The sequence below is a fragment of the Rhinolophus hipposideros genome (assembly GCF_964194185.1).
Source record: "Rhinolophus hipposideros genome assembly, chromosome: 8".
Lineage (NCBI taxonomy): Eukaryota > Metazoa > Chordata > Mammalia > Chiroptera > Rhinolophidae > Rhinolophus > Rhinolophus hipposideros.
Genome location: NC_138054.1, coordinates 76,669,507 through 76,687,128, shown reverse-complemented (window position 1 = coordinate 76,687,128; position 17,622 = coordinate 76,669,507). Strand labels below are relative to the sequence as shown.

The 17,622-nt window shown below is 51.1% G+C and overlaps 1 protein-coding gene across 1 annotated transcript; it reads left to right on the top strand.

Moving 5' to 3' along the window:
- The first annotated feature begins 2,532 nt into the window (after nt 1-2,532).
- Nucleotides 2,533-16,207, top strand: THEMIS2 (thymocyte selection associated family member 2). The gene is made up of 6 exons (XM_081056696.1): nt 2,533-2,692; nt 5,014-5,154; nt 7,437-7,847; nt 11,424-12,484; nt 14,633-14,783; nt 15,203-16,207. Exons 1-6 carry the CDS (start codon nt 2,599-2,601, stop codon nt 15,256-15,258), a joined length of 1,914 nt encoding a protein of 637 aa, XP_080912822.1. The 5' UTR covers nt 2,533-2,598; the 3' UTR covers nt 15,259-16,207.
- The last annotated feature ends 1,415 nt before the right edge of the window (nt 16,208-17,622 follow it).

The window sequence follows — 17,622 nt, the reverse complement described above, 5'->3', positions numbered from 1 at the left end:
GCTGGGTCCTGGGATGGGCCGCAGTGTCTGTAAATGTTTATGCAAGAGAAAAAAATGACAAATAAAAATAAGAGGCTACCCAGTGGAAGGAGCATTCTCAGTGACCAGATTCCAATAAAAGGAACACCATTTTCCAATAAAAGGAACCAGGGTTTCTGGGAGAAATGGCTGATTGTAGAACTGGGGCAGGAAAAAGACAAGACAAGCCTGGAGCATCTTGGAGGACCAGACAGTAAGGAAGCGCTCAGGGAACAGAGCGATGCGGGAACGGTAAAGGGACCCAGGAACCAACCTGAAGGAACTCCCAAAGCCGAAACAATTTGAGTAACAAAATAAATAATGTAGTATTAGATTCTAAGTCAAAGTATAAAATAAATGTACATGAATCCATGCTGGCATGAATAAATAAATAAATGGGGAGAAGAGAAAATCTTTCTTACAGAGGAATTCCAAGTAATGTATTTGGATGCTCCCCATTCTGGGAAGTGGGGCTTAGCTCCCCCTGAGGGTGGGTTGCACTTAGTAACTTGTTTCCAAAGAACAGGGTGTGGAGAGAGGAAAAGAGAAACTTTACAGTGGAGAAGCCTAGAAATGCCACTTTAACCAAGCAATCAAGGTTAATATCACAGTGAGAAGTCATGTGGGTAGCACATGCCCCCTGAAAGGATGTGATGAGAAGGGCACCTTATGTTGTTGGTAGTATCCTGCCCTCAAATCCATAACCCCATTCTGGTCATGAGGAAAACATCAGGAAAAAAGCAAAATTGAGGGACATTCTGCAAAATACCTTCCCAGTGCTCCTCAAGGCTGTCAAGGTCGTGAGAAGAATGATGAAAAGTTGGGAAATTGTCACAAATCGGACAGACGATAACTAAATGCAATATGGAATGCTGGGTGAGATTCTGAAACAGAAAAAGGACAACAGATAAAATCCAAGTAAAGTCCACAGTTTAGTTAATGGTAATTCAGCAATGTTGGTTTCTTAGTTTCGACAAATGTACTGTGGTAATGCAAGATGATAGCATTGGGGGAATTTGAAGCTAGGGTGTGGGGACAGAGCCAGGAGTGCAGTTTCCAGGCTCTCCGCCTCACGTAGAAATGTGCTGGCTCAGGTAGTAAATAGCCATCAACTGTGGCTAGTTGGCTGTCAGCTGTAACCAGTGAGCCATTGGCTGCGAAAATAACTCTGTGGCTACGCTAGCAGAAAAAATGGGAGGTAGCAAGAAGATGGTGCTGAGCTGGCAAACGCGGATTGCGGTTAGTTCGGCAGAGTGCGGGTTGTGGATTGCAGAATAGTGGACAGCAGATTGCTGATCATGTGGCTCCTGCTTCCTGTGTCTCCAGCCCAGCCGCCAGGGAGACTATAGTGGTATGACTCCCCTACCTATGGCTCCGTGGGTGTTCCTTTTTGGCCTCACCATGTCCTCCGTTCTTATGTGGGGAGCGGGACCAGAGACCCCGCCTGACACGTTGCATGACATAGGAAAATCTCTAATATTTTTGGAACTGTAGTATAAATCAAAAGTTAAAAAAAAACACACACACCACAGGCAGAATAAAGAGTGGAAAGAAACTGCAAAATTTTAGTAGTAAATATATTTGAGGGTGGGAAAAGAATGTCTCTTTTTGTCAAATGTCTTTAATTAGGATTTATTTCTTTTGTTTTAAACATTCGTTATTATTTGATTAGAAGTTTTCTATTACTTTTCTAGTGACACAGAGACAAATGAAAGAAAGCATTTTGCACAATGCCTGTATCATCTCATTTAATGCCCCTAGCCAGCTAAGATTCTTTACCCTATTTCACAGGTGAGGAAAGCCGAGGTGATTCGCCTAAAGTTATGTAACAAGCAAGATGGAGAGCTGGGATTTGAGCTTCTGTGGGTATGACTTACTCCTGAGGGACAGAGAAATGGAAACGCCTTAAGTCTCCTCGTGGGGTCAGGAGAAGAGGTTGGACTTTCTCCTAAGCAGATTTCTCTTTAGCCCAAGGAAGAATTTTTCATCAGGATTATGCAGAGGGTATGAGCGTCCCGGAAGGTAATGAGTTCCTGGTCAGCGGAGGACCACGGAGTGTCCTGGAGAGGGATTCAGGCGACCGGACGCTGTATCTTCCCCTTCAGACCCAAAGCGCAGGGCTGTCTCTCTCCTGTGAGACCCAGAATTATACCAGGCGTTTCCTCTTGGAACTGGGAGAACCGAGGGGGGTAGGGGCGAGGGAATGAGGGGGTTTCTCCCTCATCGGCATTATCGTCCCTCCTCCACCGTGAGGTCCATCACTGAGGACTGGGGACGTGGGCATCTGCCTTTATTTACTCAGAGCCGCCCGGGAGGGTCAGCTCCCGATCTAGACCTTCTAAATCGTGCCATCAATTTGACAGGTAGGTATTGCAACCCTATTCTAGAGATGCGGTAATTGAGGCTGGGAGAGGGAAAAGTCCTCCCCAAAAGCAGAGGGTTGCGTGCACCCGCGGGGCGACTCCACCCTGCGGGGCGGCTCCACCCTGCGGGGCGGCTCCACCCTGCGGGGCGGGGCTGCGGGCTCGCGGGAAGGCGGGCGCCCGGCCGCTCAGTCTGCGTCCGGCGAGCCGCGGGACCATGGAGCCCACGTCGCTGCAGGACTTCGTTTGCGCGCTGGACCCCGCCTCCCTCCCGCGGGTGCTGAAGGTCTGCTCGGGGGTCTACTTCCAGGGTGAGTGAAGGGCGAAGGCCGCCCCCACCCCCTGCCCCGCCGCTACCAGGTTCTCCCTGGGTGGGGGGCAGAGGCGCCGCCAGGGCGTCAGAAACCCAACAAGGTGCGCCCTGGATTCGAATCCCGACGCTGCCAAGCTGTGTGGTTTTGGGCCACACACAACCTCCCTGCGCCTCGGCTTTTGCTTCCGTAGAACGGGGTGGGGGTGTCGCTGATTGCCCCGCAGGGTAGTAATAAGCTCAGACACCCAGACGGTGGAGTCGAGCCAAGTCGGGCTAGAATCGCGGTGTGCACTGATTGAGGTCCGATTGTGCAGGCGCCCGGTATTAAAGCGCTCATGACATGCGGCTCTTGCTTGATTCTTAAGTGCCAGGTCAGCCCTCCCCTCCGTGTGACCTCCCACTGCCCCTTGACGCCCATCCTTCAGTCCCTCCATCCCACTTTTGTCCTGTGCTTGGCAATGGGCAATACTTGATTTGATCAGCCCTTCTATTCTCAGCTGAAATGGCTCCTTGTCCCGGAAGCCTTCTCAGCTCTCTGCTCCTTGTCTACCTGAACATCTGCCCACTTATTTCACAGGGATGGGGACACAGCAGGGGCTCAGTCACTACGTAGTTATTGCCTAAAAGAGCAAGAGGTAAGGAATGGACAGGCTGTGGAAGGGAGAGGATGGCTGCTCAGAGAAAAACCAGGGATGCTGAAGGTGAGAGAGAGGCTGTGGGCATCGAGGTGGACGAGAGAGCGAATGGAGACACTGTGGGTGGTGCTCAGGAGGAGGCTCCTTCTTTAGAAGAGCAAACTAATGCATAGCTGCTCTAGCCATCCTGTTATCTCTCTCTGTTCCTTGCTCTGTCACAGTGGCTTCCGGTAAAGTGTTCTGAGGCCCCAAGTGAGTCCTAGACCAACGGTGAGATACAGGGAGGGCCACACAGTGTGCAGGACAGGCAGCCACACAGTGGGTCTGGCCGGGTCCACTTGGGAGAGAGATGGATCTGGTTTCAAATTCTGATGCTACCTCTCGGGGCTTCCTGCAGGCACCTGTGTGCTATTTGCTGTCCTCCCAACACCCCCTGCCCGCTGTGTGTCGTAACACCTGAGTTTCCTCATTCTGCCTGAGCTGGGTGGTGGGAAGTGACAGAAGTTAGGGTAAGAGAAGACGGGGTGCGAGTATGAGGTGGGGTGAGTGCAGAGGACAGGTGGTGGTGATACTGGACACTTCTATGGGTCAGGTGGCCGGACACTTCCACTTGGAAGCCCTTAGGAGCTGCAACTTCGGAGGCAAGCACCCTGGCCTCTTATTACCCGTAATCTTGGGCCTCCCGCTCAGCTTCGCTGGGGCTCAGTCATCATTTAGGAAAGGGAAACTGTCCTTCTGAGGACAGTCATGTATTTTAATGCAATGACACATCTGCCTACTGACCACAGCACTGGAAATCCGGCTGCTGTTCTCACCAGCTCCAAGGCCCACCCCCGGAGACTGTAGACAGAACTGTGTTTTATGAGCCTGTGTGCGTTTTCCTGGGGGTAAGGGATGGGGTTTTCACCAGTTTCCCAGGGCTGTTGGGAAGGGCCCTGCGGGGGCTGCCCTGGGGTGGGGTGAAGTGGCGTCAGGTGGCCTCAAGGTCCATCCACTTGGAATTTCCTGTCCGATGTCAGCAGGATGAAGAGCCTGTGTGCTCCGTGTGAGACAGATCTCTATTGGGCACCTTCTATGTTCCGGATGCTGTTTTAAGCACTTTAAACCAGGAAAGTGATGCTGCTGGGCTTGAAAGTGGGAGCCCAGAACCCTGCCTAAGGGGCCCACAGTGTCTCTGGCCCTCCATTCTCTCCTGCGCTTCCTTTAAAAACAATTCATTTGGCACAGAAAGCACCAGGGTGGTTGCTAGGCTCTCTGTGATCTTGGGTGGCCACTGGCCCTTTTTGGGCCTGGTTTTGTAACTGTACAATAAGGAAATGGGGAGTCACTGGGTTATTTACTCATTCAGGCCTTTAATGCATGCTTAGGCCAGGAGGTCCTGACTGCAGTGACGCTGAGATGGATCAGCCCTGCCCTGTGAGCTCAGTGTAGGAGGCGTGGGGATGTGAAGAAGGCCAGAGCCACAGAGGGGTACATCCAGTGCTAGAAGGCAAAGGTGGCGTTTATGCTCCCTGAGGACAGCTGAGCCAGTGGCCATTAGGTAGGGAAAAACAGGCAAGGGCATTCCAGGTGGCAGGAACACGTGTGCAAAGGTGCGGCAGAGCAGGGCTTATGGGGGAACAGGCACAGGCTGCTGAGTGCGTGGCCCTTATTGAGTGGGGAAACTGAGTCTGTGTCTCCACAGGCTCCATCTACGAGATCTCTGGGAATGAGTGCTGCCTCTCCACAGGGGACCTGATCAAGGTCACCCAGGTTCACCTCCAGAAGGTGGTCTGCAAGAATCCAGGGACAGGCCAGACGATGGAGCTGAACCCCAACTTCCAGGGTAAGGTGATGCCTGTCTCCCCGAGTGCTTGGCACCCTCCAGGCATACCTGCAGACACACTCATGGGCTTGCCAACGTTGGCACACATTCCCACCCTTCTGGGTTGGCACACGTGGCTCTCATGTCCACCACTACCCAGCCTCGAGGCCCAGGATGTCCCCAGGGTGGTGTGACAATGCCCTGAGTCTGGCATGGCTGCATCCTCTCCTTGTCCATCTCTCCCATCACGTCTCTGCTGGGACTTTTTGGTTCCAGATCTTTGTCCATGTGCCTTCTCCATGTTTGCTCACACATTCACTTACGAAGTATTTACTGACACCCACTATGTGGCAGGCAGAGTGCTGGGGCCTGGGGATGTGGGCCTCGGGATGAACCAGGGGCAGCCCTCTCTGGTGGGGAGCTCCCAGGCTGGCAGTGGGAGGAAGGCAACAGGAGAAATAGGCACAAATTTCGGGAGGCCTCTGGTGGGAGCAGCCTGCCTCAGCGGTCTGTGCCAGCTTCTTAGAGGAAATGGGACCTGAGCTGAAAGAAGAATCCCTAGAGGGAGTAGCATGTGCACATTTGGGGCTCCAGAAACCCCAGGTAGCTCTCAGTTATTGCAGGAGGCGTGTTGTGTGGGGGGCTGTGGGCTGGATGCTGAAGCCAACAGCCTGGGTGGGCAGTGCTCTGCCAGCCACTGGCTGTGGCCTTGGCGAGTTCCTGTGACCTCGGTGTGGTTCAGCTTACTCCTTTGTGATGGGGGTACTCAGGCTTGAGGTGAGAACAAAATGAGTTGCCATGCATGAAGCACGTAGAACAGGCCTGGCGCAGTGGAGGTGCCCTCTGAGGGCTGGTTCTTAGTATGAGTCACTGTCATCTCCAGAACACGATGGTGAGGGTGTGGGTTCCAGGTGAGGCGCAAGTGGTGGGAGGGGTGGAAGCCAGAACCCCCGGGGCTTGTGAGGGGTCAGACACATTTCGGTCTTTATTTTGAAGGCATTGAGGAACCAGGGAGGGTTTTAATGTGAAAGTGATGTATGTTATTTTGTATTTTGAGGATTTTGTTTTTATTTTGAAATACTTTTTTTTGAAAAATTTACATAAGACTTGCTGGAACTACTGTACACCCTTATCCAGATTCACCAGTTGTTAAACATTTTGTTACATTTGCTTTCCCTTTCCCTTCCCCACCTCTCTTCACACACACACACACACACACACACACACGTATATATATTTTTTTCTTGAGCCATTTGAGAATAAATTGCAGACATGATGCCCCTTTACGTCTAAATATTACTCCTAATATTTAGTGTATTTCCTAAAAATAAAGACATTCACTCACAAAACTATAGTTGAATGATCAAATTCAGGAAATTTAATATTGATATAATGGTAGTATCTAACCCACAGTTTGTATTCAGATTTCACCAACCCCCCTAATAATGTCCTTTGTAGCAGTTTTTTCCCTTGATCCAGAATTCAATCCCAGATCACACGTTGCAGGCAGTTGTCCTATTTCTTTAGTCTCTTTCAGGCTGGAAGAGTTCCTCAGCTTTTTTTTTTTGTCTTGACATTGATGTTTTTGAAGAGTCCAGATAAGTGCTTTTGTAGAATGTCCCTTGCTCCTGGTTTGTATGATGTTTTCTGGATTAGGTGAGTGTTAAGCGTATTGGATAGAAAAATTCTAGAAGAGAAGTTCTGTCTAGATGTGGGTTATTTTAGGCCAGTTGGGTGGCAGAAGAATGGGTGGAGGGAGGGGTAGAGGGGAAGAGAGCAGCCAGAACTGGCTGCCAGTTAAGGCAGGGTCAGAGATCTTTTGGCCAGTAGCTCCTGGGTTTCTAGTTTGGGAGAGAAGGACAATGGCGCTGCCCCAGGGTGGGGTGATAGGTGGTGGATATGTGGGATTGGAATGGTGGTGAGATATCTGGGGGCAAAGTTGGCAAAGATAGAGGCAGATGGGGTCAGGAAGTAGGAAAATGTGGCAATTGTCAGTGTGTCTGCTGGGGAACACGTCCCTGTTCTATTCTGTGTCTCTGGCGACAGTCCATTCTGTGTCCGTGCCTGTGTGTTAGAAGAAACTGTCTCCACCTCTGCCTCTCACTGTCCGTTCACACATGGTCACTTACTGCCTCCCGTCCCTCAGCCCTGCGGCCTGGGTGTCCCAATGCTGGCCCGCCCTTGGCACCTGCCCTTGGGGTATTCCATCTGGGTTCTCTGTGGCCAGACTGGGGCCTGGTGTATGCGGCCCTGGACCCAACAAAAGCCTGCCCCACCCTGACACCGTCTGCTGTACCCCACAGGCCTCTTCAGTCCCCTCACCGGCCCCCAGAGCTACGGCACCCTGGAGGAGCTGATCTCTGCTACAATCCAGAGCTCCAAGCAGCTGCCCATTTGGTTCATGTCAACCCACAGAATTGACACAAAGGCCAGGGTGGTGCCACAGGAGCAGCCCCTCATGCTTGAGGCTGTGGAAATGTACCTCGGGACCTGCAGCGCCCGCTGTGTGCTGGGCATGGAGACCCAGACGGTCACTCTGCGCCTGCCGCTGTCCCAGAAGGGGACCTTCTGGATATTGGAGACTGGTGCCCCTCGGACCCTCCTGCAGGCCCTGCAGGACCCGGCTCTGAAGGGCCTCCTCCTCACTTGCCCCACCCTGCCCTGGCGCTCCCTGATCCTGAAGCCCCATTATGAGGTTCAGGCCATCATGCACAGTGAGTTGCGGGGCAGGTGGGTGGGGGTTGGCCGGGAAGGGAAAGAGGGGAGCCCGGGGAACCGCTCTGATAGAAGACACGCCTCCTCCCCACCTTCTGGCAGATAGTCTAGGGATTCCAGGTGCTTTACAAATATGTACAGAGTAACAATCAAGATTCCCAAAGGATGGAAGTTAGGTGTGAAACGAGATGGAAAATGGGCTAATTGAAGAGTAAGGTCCCAGGTACTTTATAAAATTGGGCAAAAGTTGGGTTGTGAGCTTGTTAGCAGCTAGGACAGAGACATAGTATTACAACGTGAAACCTTGACCATTTACTCAGGAGAAAAAACGTTTTCCTGCCTCAGGCGAGCAGGATTGTTCCTGAAGGTCCTTCTGTTGGGTACTGAGTTTCATAGGTTATTTCTTAGGACAGGCTGGTGGCAGCACACAGAGCAGGGTTGGTGATACAGAGGCAGAAGCTGGTCTGTCTAGTCGGAGGCTGAGCCTGAGTGGAGGTGGAAGAATGGTGCCCCAGGACCTCTCCTCTGGAGGCCCCATTTGAGGTTCAGCTCTCCGGCGGTCACCGAGAGAAGAGTTGGTCAGGGTTGCTGGCAGACTACAAAACCAAGTGGGGATTCTTTGCCCTGTTTTAAAAAACCTTTCAAAACGATTTTATTATGGAAAAGTGCAAACGTATACAAAAGTAGGGAGTAGTGTAACGAACTCCCATGACCCCACCGCCCAGCATCACAATTATCAGCAACCTGTTTCACATCGCCCCGTCCCCCTCTCCCCTTCCCACCTGATTATTTCAAAGCAAACCCCAGGTATCATAGCATTTCTTTTGTAAAAAGTTCAATATGTGTCTCTTTCTAAAGAAGTGTCTCTATTTAAAAATGAGACTTTTTTTTTTTTTTAAACAGACACACCATCATCATACCAAAAAGCTGAACAACAACCCCTATTACCACCACTTGGTAATAACCACCTGGTGTTTGAATTTCCTCCACTGTCTCATAATTGTTTTTACAGTTTTATTCATATCAGGCCCACAACATTGCTATTGACCATTATGTCCCTTGAGTCCCTTTTAATCTATAGGTTCCCTTTCTTCTCCCTTTTTCTTGTAATTTATTTGTTGAAGGGAATAGGCCATTTGTCCTGAAGGCTTTCTGACATACTGGATTTTGTTGCTAGCCTCCTTGTGGAGGTGCTAACCTGCTCCTCTGTCCTGCTTTTCCTGTTGGGTCAGGCCCTGAGCCCACCCCCAGGTTCAAAGATTCCATGGGGGGGACCCATAGGACTCGGCATATAGTCGTACTCACAGCTTTTGATGTATTACGACAAGAGGACATAAAGCACAGTCTGCCAAGGGAAAAAGTGCGAGTGGAGACGCCCAGAGGAAACCAGGTGCACCCTCCAAGAGTCCCCTCCCAGTGAAGGCACATAGGGCACACTTCATTCCTCCAACACTGACTTGTGACAGCTCGTGTGAGGTGTTGTCTGCCAAGGAAGCTCATGAGAGACTCAGTGCCCAAGGTTTTTATCGGGGGATGGTTATGTAGGTACCCTCAGCCCAGCATGCACCACAATTCCAGACTCCCGGGAGGAAAGCAGGCATTCAGCATTAGTCACACTGTTTGTACAAGTTTAGGTACAGTGACCCACCAGGGAATGGAGGGGACCCTCCCTAAATCCACATTCCCACATGCCGGCCAAGGACGAACCTTGCAGGTAGGCTTTTCTAGGGAAAGCAGTATCAGGCCCGCTGTGTTCGCTCTTTTCTGCACACCTGTAAACAGGCACTTAGCGCGAGGCAGTTTCTCATTGTTGCATGAGGTGTGGGCCAAGGATCCCCCCTTGGCTCTGTGTCTGCCACCAAGCTAACTTGAGCACCAGCCTTGCCACGTGGTGTAGATCAAATAACACAATGGATGGGCCGGTGTTTGTGATGTGAGCGGCTGTTGATGACCACTTCCTAGATCCATGATTTTATTAGGAATCGCAATGGTGATATTTTAATCCTATCATTCTTTCATTTATTAGCCGGGAAACTACATAAAGGGAAAACTCCCTTCATCTCCTCTTTGCTTAGGTTGTACAGGAAATAAAGGACATTGTGTTTGTATGTATATAGAGGCCATGGGCACCATTCTTCACCTCCGCTCAGGCTCAGCCTTTAACTGGCCAGACCTGCTTCTGTTTCACCAGCCCGCCACAAGCCTGCACTGAGGACTGTCCTAAGAAATAACTTTTTTTTTTTTAAATAGTTTTTAAAATAATGAGTTGGCTCCCTAACATCCTGCATGGTTGCTTATTTAGGTGTTGTTGTTTTTTAAAATCATTATGAAGCCACAGATGAAATGTTTTCAATGTTCCAATCCACTGAAATTATTATTCTTACTGATGCTCGAATTATCTCAGCTTTGGCCAGTGGGAGCATTTTAAAGCTGGCTCCTAAATCCTTTTGACATAACTCGTGGTCTTGCTTTCTTGTATAAGGTGTTCCAGGTTCATCTTGAACATTTTCTCCTCAGGAACTTGAAGTTAGCTCTTTCCCAGGGAGCCCCGGACTCTCCTGGGAAATGGCAGTAAGAGACCACAATCTGGGGAGCCCGCGGTTTTAATGGTGGATGGGGCTTGGTAGGCTGTGCTGGATACTGAGGTGGGTCAGGTCATCCAGAGTATTTTGAAGAAGAAACCAAAAACAGTATAAAGAACCCCCATGTGTCCATTTCCAGCTTCCACCAATTATCGGCTCCTCGGGCACAAAGCAAAAATCCCAACAATGTGACCTGAGGGAAGTCGTCACTGCTCCTCTGAGCCTCAGTGTTCTCATCTGCCAAATGGGGAGGGTATACCCTGCTCCGTCTTTCATGTGGTGCGGATCAGACAACGCAGTGGATGGGCCAGCTTTCCTCATTCTCTTACAGTCCCCTCTTAAGTTTGTACCCAGGTGCTAATCCAGAGGAAACAAGTTGCTCGAGGTCATTTAGTCAGTGCTTTTCTTGATTTGACTTTCTTTCTTTATTTAAATCCAGAAAGGACCTGGACAGGCAGCTTATGAAACTACATGCAAAATTCAATTAAAATGTAAAAAGCAGTTGAACTGATGGGATATTCAATAATAAGGAATTATCAAATAATCATTATTATTTCGATGTGGTAATGGCATTATGGTTATGTTTTTAAAAATGGTTATCATCCGTTCTTTCAGAGGTTCACACTGAATAGCCACGGACAGGATGGGATTGCTCTGATTCAAAATGATCCCGCGAAGGAGGGACAGATAGATGGGAGTAGAAATTAAAGATGGGCCTTGAATTCAGTGTTGAAGCTGGGTAATAGGTACACGGGGTTTCACTATAGTAGTCTCTCTATTTTTATGAATGTCTAAAACTTTCTATAAGATTTTTAACAGAGATTGAAGACAAGAGTGGGCAAGGACTCTGGTACAGTAGGAAAATGCTGGTAGGAAAGAAAAGATGAGAATAGGAAAGGGATCAGCTGGCCCAGGTCTCTTTGCTGGGGGTGGGGAGAGCCGCGCTGGGGCGGTGTGTGGCCACACCACTGAGCTGACCTACCCCCTCCACAGTGCGCAGGACCGTAGTCAAGATCCCTTCTACTCTGGAAGTAGACGTGGAGGATGTCACGGCCTCCTCTCAGCACGTGAACTTCATCCAGCCGCTGCTGCTGAGTGAGGTCCTGGCCCGGGGAGGCCCCTTCCCCCTGACCACAGAGATTCTAGAAGTTCCAGGGGGCCCCCCCATCTTCCTCAGCCCGTGGATGGGCTCCTTGCAGAAAGGCCAGAGGCTCTGCATCTACGGCCTGGCCTCACCACCCTGGCGGGTAATGGCTTCAACCAAGGGCCGGAAGGTGCCCAGACACTTCATGGTCTCTGGGGCCTACGAGGGCAAATTGCGGCGACGACCAAGAGAGTTCCCCACGGCCTATGACCTCCTGGGTGCTCTCCAGCCAGGCCAGCCACTCCGGGTGGTGACCACGAAGGATTATGAGGTCGACGAGATGGAGATCCCCGGGTTCATTTCCCTGTCTGTGGGAGACAGGCTGGAGGTGCTGGGGCCTGACCAGGCCCACGGGGCTCACAGTGACATAGACATCTTGGTGTGTCATCGGCTGAGTGACCTGGCTGGGGAGGAAGAGTGTGAAGAGGAGGCAGAGGACCAGGAACGGATTATGCTGCCCCTCTACTACGCTGGCAGCTTCGTGGAGGAGATGAATGATGGCCGGCGCTACCGCCTGGCGGATCTGACTGTCCAGTTCTCACTGCCCTGTGACGTTAAGGTGGTGGCCAAGGACAGCAGCCACCCTGCTGACCCTCTGCCCTCCTTCTCGGGCCTGCGCCTAGAGGAGAGGATCGTGGAACCCTTCTTGGTGGTCAGCCTGGATTCTGAGCCTGGGATGCGCTTTGAGATCCCTCCCCGGTGGCTTGACCTGACGGTCGTGGAGTCCGAGGGGCAGGCAGGCCAGCCAGATGGGCCTCTCCCCACAGCCACAGTGGAGGAGCTGTCGGATGCCTTCTATTATCACCTTCGGAAGTTACCGGTCGAGAACCAAACCCCCCCACCCCGGCCCCCGAAACGTCAGGCCTTCAGTGAACCCAAGAAACAGAGCTGCAAGGAGAGAAGTATCCAGGTACTAACACAACCCGCGGGCGGGGAGGGGTCGCCTGTTGGGATCACTGCAGGGCCTGCCATTTCTTCTTTGTCCAGCGGCACATTGCATCGAATTGTATGGAACTTGCAGTTTATAAATTTGCCCTTTGCACCTGTTCTTCTTAGTCGATCCTGACAATCCCACAGTGGTGTGATTATCCACATTTTACGGTTGAGAAAATGACTTGGAGACCCTGCGACTCATCCCGAGTCAGTTAATAAACGGGAGGCCTGGACTGGAGCAGGAGCATTCCGACTCCAAGTTCATTGTGCTTCACCTCTTTGCTACCCCGTGATGTCACTCTCCTAGTTCAAGCTTCATCCTTTTTCACCTAAACGGTTTCAGCAGCCTCTTCAATCCTTCCCACAGCTGTCAGAATGCCTCTCAAATTCGTCTCTAGTCACTGATGGGTCTCGGCCCCATTTTCTGAAAACTTCAAGGGCTCCCCAATGCCGGGGGGAGTAATGCAGACCCCTTAACATGGCATCTGGGCTCCTGTGGGCTGACGTATGCTTGCCTTCCCATCTTCCGCCAGCCGCTCTGCAGTCCACACTCCTGAAGCCCCGGCACGATGCCAGGACCCCGGCCTCAGCACTTCTCACACACCCGTCCTTTAGCCAGGCAGGTTCTTCCTCCTCCCAGGTTCATGGGCACAGCTCAGCTGGTTTCCTCCTGGGCCGAGTCTTCCCTCTTGTGTATTCACACTGCATGTTGGATGTAGTGTGGGGGTTGGGGGGAACACGTAGTTTACTGTTAGCTGTACTTGAGTCTCTCTGGCTAGAATGAGAGTTCTGTGGGGGCAGGGACCTCAACCACTCCAAAGTGGGCAGAGTAAATGCCAGTGAGTGCTGCACTGAACCAGAGTGAATCACAATGATGGGGAAAACCAGACGCAGACTAAGTTCCGTCCCAGTGTACTCACTCTGTGGCCTGTACTCTGAGCATGTTCTCTCCCCAGTGAAGCCTAGATAGTAACATCACTAACTCACATTCCTGTTTCCCTGGCTGCTACTGTTGGGTGCTCACTCTGTGGCAGGCACCTTATATGCATTGCCCCACCTGGCTCTCATGTAGTCCCTCTGAGGTGGGCACTGATACCATCTCTTTAACAGTTAGGAAAACAAAGAGATGCAGAGAGGAAAGGTAGTTTTACCTTAGATCACACAGCAAGTGGCAGGCTGAGGTTTGACATCGGTTCTGACCACATGGCTCGAGCACCTAGCATACTCGGCTCATGCTCCTACTCTGTGTGTAGATAGTGGGATGGCAGTGGAAGTTAAAAAGATGAATTCCGAGTGGTCTCAGCTCCAGGAGGGGGGGCGTCATATCTGCACAGGAGGGGCAGTCATTTTCTGAGGACAAAGGATGGACTGGGACACCTGAAATATGGGCCTTGCTACAGTGCTAGAAATAGAGAATTCAGAGACCTCAGTCCCAGCCTTGGCTCCTGACGGAAGTGACACTGGGCCCAATTCCTGCTTGTCCTTGAACCAGCAGCTTTTCCTCTCTAGGCATCAGCATTCTTTGCTGTTGATCAGGGGAGAGATATACCATTTGCTCTCCAAAGCACGGTGTGGTTGAAAGAACACTGGCTTTAGAGGTGACAGACGTGGCCCAGCTAGGCATCACGTGTGGGGTTTGACATAGCGTACTCTCTCTGAGCCCATTTCCTCGTGGGTAAACTGGGGCCTGAACCAGCTACTCGGAGGGTCATCTGAGGATTAAATGTACAGTTACGCATATAGCATCTGGCACAAGGTCTGAATTCAAAGCAAGTCCTCTTCCTGCTGGTCCTCTCCCTGCTCTGGCACTGTTCTGAGGCTCTGTAGTTGCTCCTCCCCGTCCCCCCCACACTCAGCAACAGATGTGACGGTCACTGACCAAACCCCCATGTAGAGAAACTCAGGGTAAGCATCTCTAGCCCCCAAACCTGTCATCTCTCACCCTAGCCATTAAGAACATTTCATGTGCTTATAGCAAAAACCCCTGGAGTCCTGAGAAGCCCTGCCCTGAAAAGGAAGTAGAGAAGGGAGCAGAGGAAGTGACACTGGAAGGAAATTACATTTCATGAATTGTGCTGCTCTGCTTCTTGGGACCCTGCTCACTTCCGCTTTTTCTCCCACTTAGTCTTCTCAGGTCTCAGAGCTGCAGCAACCTGCTATGTTGCCCAGACTCAAGAGGAACACCTTGCCAAAGGACACCAAGGACAAACCGGACGTATACAGCAGCATTACCTCCAAGAGCCTCACGCCCACTAAGTCCCACCCCCGGGAGCCAGGTGAGTCCTGTCAGCCCACTCACCCTTGTCCTCGCCTCTCCCCTTCCTACTCCCTCCTCCTCTGTGGCTGGCCACACCCTCAGCAGGGCCCTGCCCAATGGGCAGACCGTTCTGTGGCCCAAGCAGGACTACCAGGCCTATATGGGGTGGGCTTAGGCTCAAGGGTCCCTACAGTCCCCCTCCCAGGGGCTCCAGAGCCCTGGCAAGGAAAATGAGTTCTCTCCCAACACGCTGCCCTTCCCGCAGCACATGGGGAATGTGCAAAGTGTTTAGTGAGAACAAATTGTGGTTTCTGGGTTAGCAAGGACCTCAGAGCACCCAGACCATCCCCTTCTCTGTCGCGGTGAGAAATGTGCCCTGAAGAGGGAGAGGAACCTGCCTGGGACCCAAGCTCCTCATTGACTTGGATTCTCTTGCAGACGATGATAAGCATGATTATGAAGAAGTGGTTGAGCACTTCTGGAAAACCCTCTAGAGGCCGGAGCTGTGCTTCCTAACCGCTGTTCTCAGGGGATCCAAGCTACTGGCCACCTGCCACCAGCATCTGGAAGGCCTTGGACAAGGTCTCCTAGAAATCAGACGGCGGGCAGGCAATGGCTTTGTGAGATGATGTGATGAAATGGGACGGACACTGCGCCAGCTACCGCAGGTTCTAGCCACCTGCCTAAGGGCAGGCTTCTTTGGGCCCAACTTGCACTTGATGCCCTCAGACTCAGCTTTGGTATCCCCAAGAGCCAACCGGATTCTACTGAATCCTGCATCCCCGACACCAGTTGTCCCACTGGGTGGTAAGAAAGGAGTCGAAGAAGCCACAAACCTTGGTGATGGCAGCAGTGCCTCCTGCCTTTTGGTAAAGAGGGACTCGATACCGATCACACTGAGCTGAGAGCCTTTACCTCGCGTCCCCCTCCCGCTCCACTCTTCCCCCCTCCCCTGCCAAGGCTCTAAGCTGCTGAGAGACCAGAACTGTCTTCCTTGTCTCTGTAGCACCTAGCACGTGACGGTTGTACAAGACTACCCAAGATCATTTCACTCAAAAACCATAAAATAAAAATGACACCTGAGCTTCTGGGAAAATGACAAGAGATCGCTTACTTCTGTGTGCCAGACACTTTACAAAACTATTTAAATCCTCAACTTTCTGAGGTAGACAACAGCCTGATTTTAAAGATCAGGAAACGAGCTTGAGTAGTCAAGTGTTTCAGGAGGCAGCCTAGTCATGGACCTGGGTTAGGGTCCCAGCTCACCACCGATCAGCTATGACTGAGCAAGTTATTTTAACCTAAGATTCAGTTTCTTCACATGTAAAATGAAACTAAGTTATCTACCTCACAAGATTGTTTTAAGAATCAAATGAGATAATCGTGTAAGTCATTTAACACAGTGCCTGGCACGTAATAAACACTCGATAAACATGTACCATTATTATTGACCAAGATCAAACCTATACTCTTTCCACATTGTCTCCGAGTCATGGACTTCGCCTGTTTTAACTCAGCTTCTCAGGTCATCCTAGGCCTGTTCAGTGAGGTAAGACCACAGACCTCATTTCCAGAAGTGGTGGGACTGTGGTTTCGTGGGCTGATGCAGTTTTGGAACTAAGCACCCTGGTCAATAGACAGGAGGTAGATAAAAAAGATGATCTGTGTCTCCAGAGGTTAGAGCCTTTAGAGGATCAAATTTCCAACTCCTGGCTTCTAGGCACTACACCTGAGTTCGTCATCCTTTTGCCTGCTAACATCCCTCTGGGCTGTCAGGACCCACGGCACTTCCCAGGGCTCCTGGCCGCCATCCCCCTGCATGGAGTTCTCCAGGTGACTGCTGAGTGGCTACCACCGGCTGTGGGGCCAGACCTCTGTATCTAGCACCCCATCCTCAGTTTCCCATGCCCTCCTCCAGAAAGACAATGCAAACTGTACAGGAGGCCCCTGAGGAAGAGAGTACCCTGGGATAAGCAATATGTAAGAGAAACAAAAGTCCTTCCTTGGTACAGAACCGCTAGGGGCCAGGCCTACCTGCAAAATGTCTACAGCTTTCACTTTGCACTTAACCTTGGCAACAAATTGAGCAAGATCACAAAAGGCAGGGAGAGGGCTGCCAGTTCCTACAAAAGGGGTCAAATACCGCAATGAGGAGAAAGAAACTTCACAACAAGGAAAGCTGGGCTTGAAAGGAAAATGTTTGAAAGTCACAACTGCATATTTGATCAGGGTAATGAGGGTTGGCAGAGAATGGCCCAAAGGCAGACACCACCCTCAGGGTGCTTTTGTCTTTACCTTGGAAGCCACTGGGGGTGGGGAGGGTGTTCTAATGGGGCCAGGGATTCCCTAAGCAGTGAGCACACACGCCTGGGGGCACACAAGACGATCTCCTGGGATACATAAGCTATTAGTACATCCTTTCACTTTTATCTATTCATTATTTTGACACTGGGGGGTTTCTAAGAACTTGGGGTCACACTGCGGTTCCTGCTGCCCTGACGAGGTATACTTGCCAGTAGAACACTGTACACCTGACATTCCAGGTGACTACAAACTCCCAAGTGCAAATGCCTCCTGCTCAAGCAGAAGGGAAGCTTTGCAAGGGCTGGAGTTTCAGCCCAAGGGCTGCCGAGGAACGGCCTACCTGCACTCAGCCCCAACTCGGTAGTGTTCAGAAACCACACCATTCCTGTGAGACCGTGTCAATGCCAAGATGGCAGAGAATTTAGTGCCGCTGAGCAGCTACTCTGTGCAACGGGAATGTGCAACCAGCAAGTCCTGTGACACCAAGCTCATATTTTGCTTTACATTCCTATGGCTTGACCAACGGGCTGACACAGCAGGTATTCGATAAACAC

Bases quoted from the DNA above. Each gene is read 5' to 3' on its own strand.
- THEMIS2 (XM_081056696.1), top strand. From the start codon at position 2,599: ATGGAGCCCACGTCGCTGCAGGACTTCGTTTGCGCGCTGGACCCCGCC. The intron at 7,848-11,423 runs GTGAGTTGCGGG...CCCCCTCCACAG, and splicing joins GGTTCAGGCCATCATGCACA to TGCGCAGGACCGTAGTCAAG. The intron at 12,485-14,632 runs GTACTAACACAA...TCTCCCACTTAG, and splicing joins GCAAGGAGAGAAGTATCCAG to TCTTCTCAGGTCTCAGAGCT.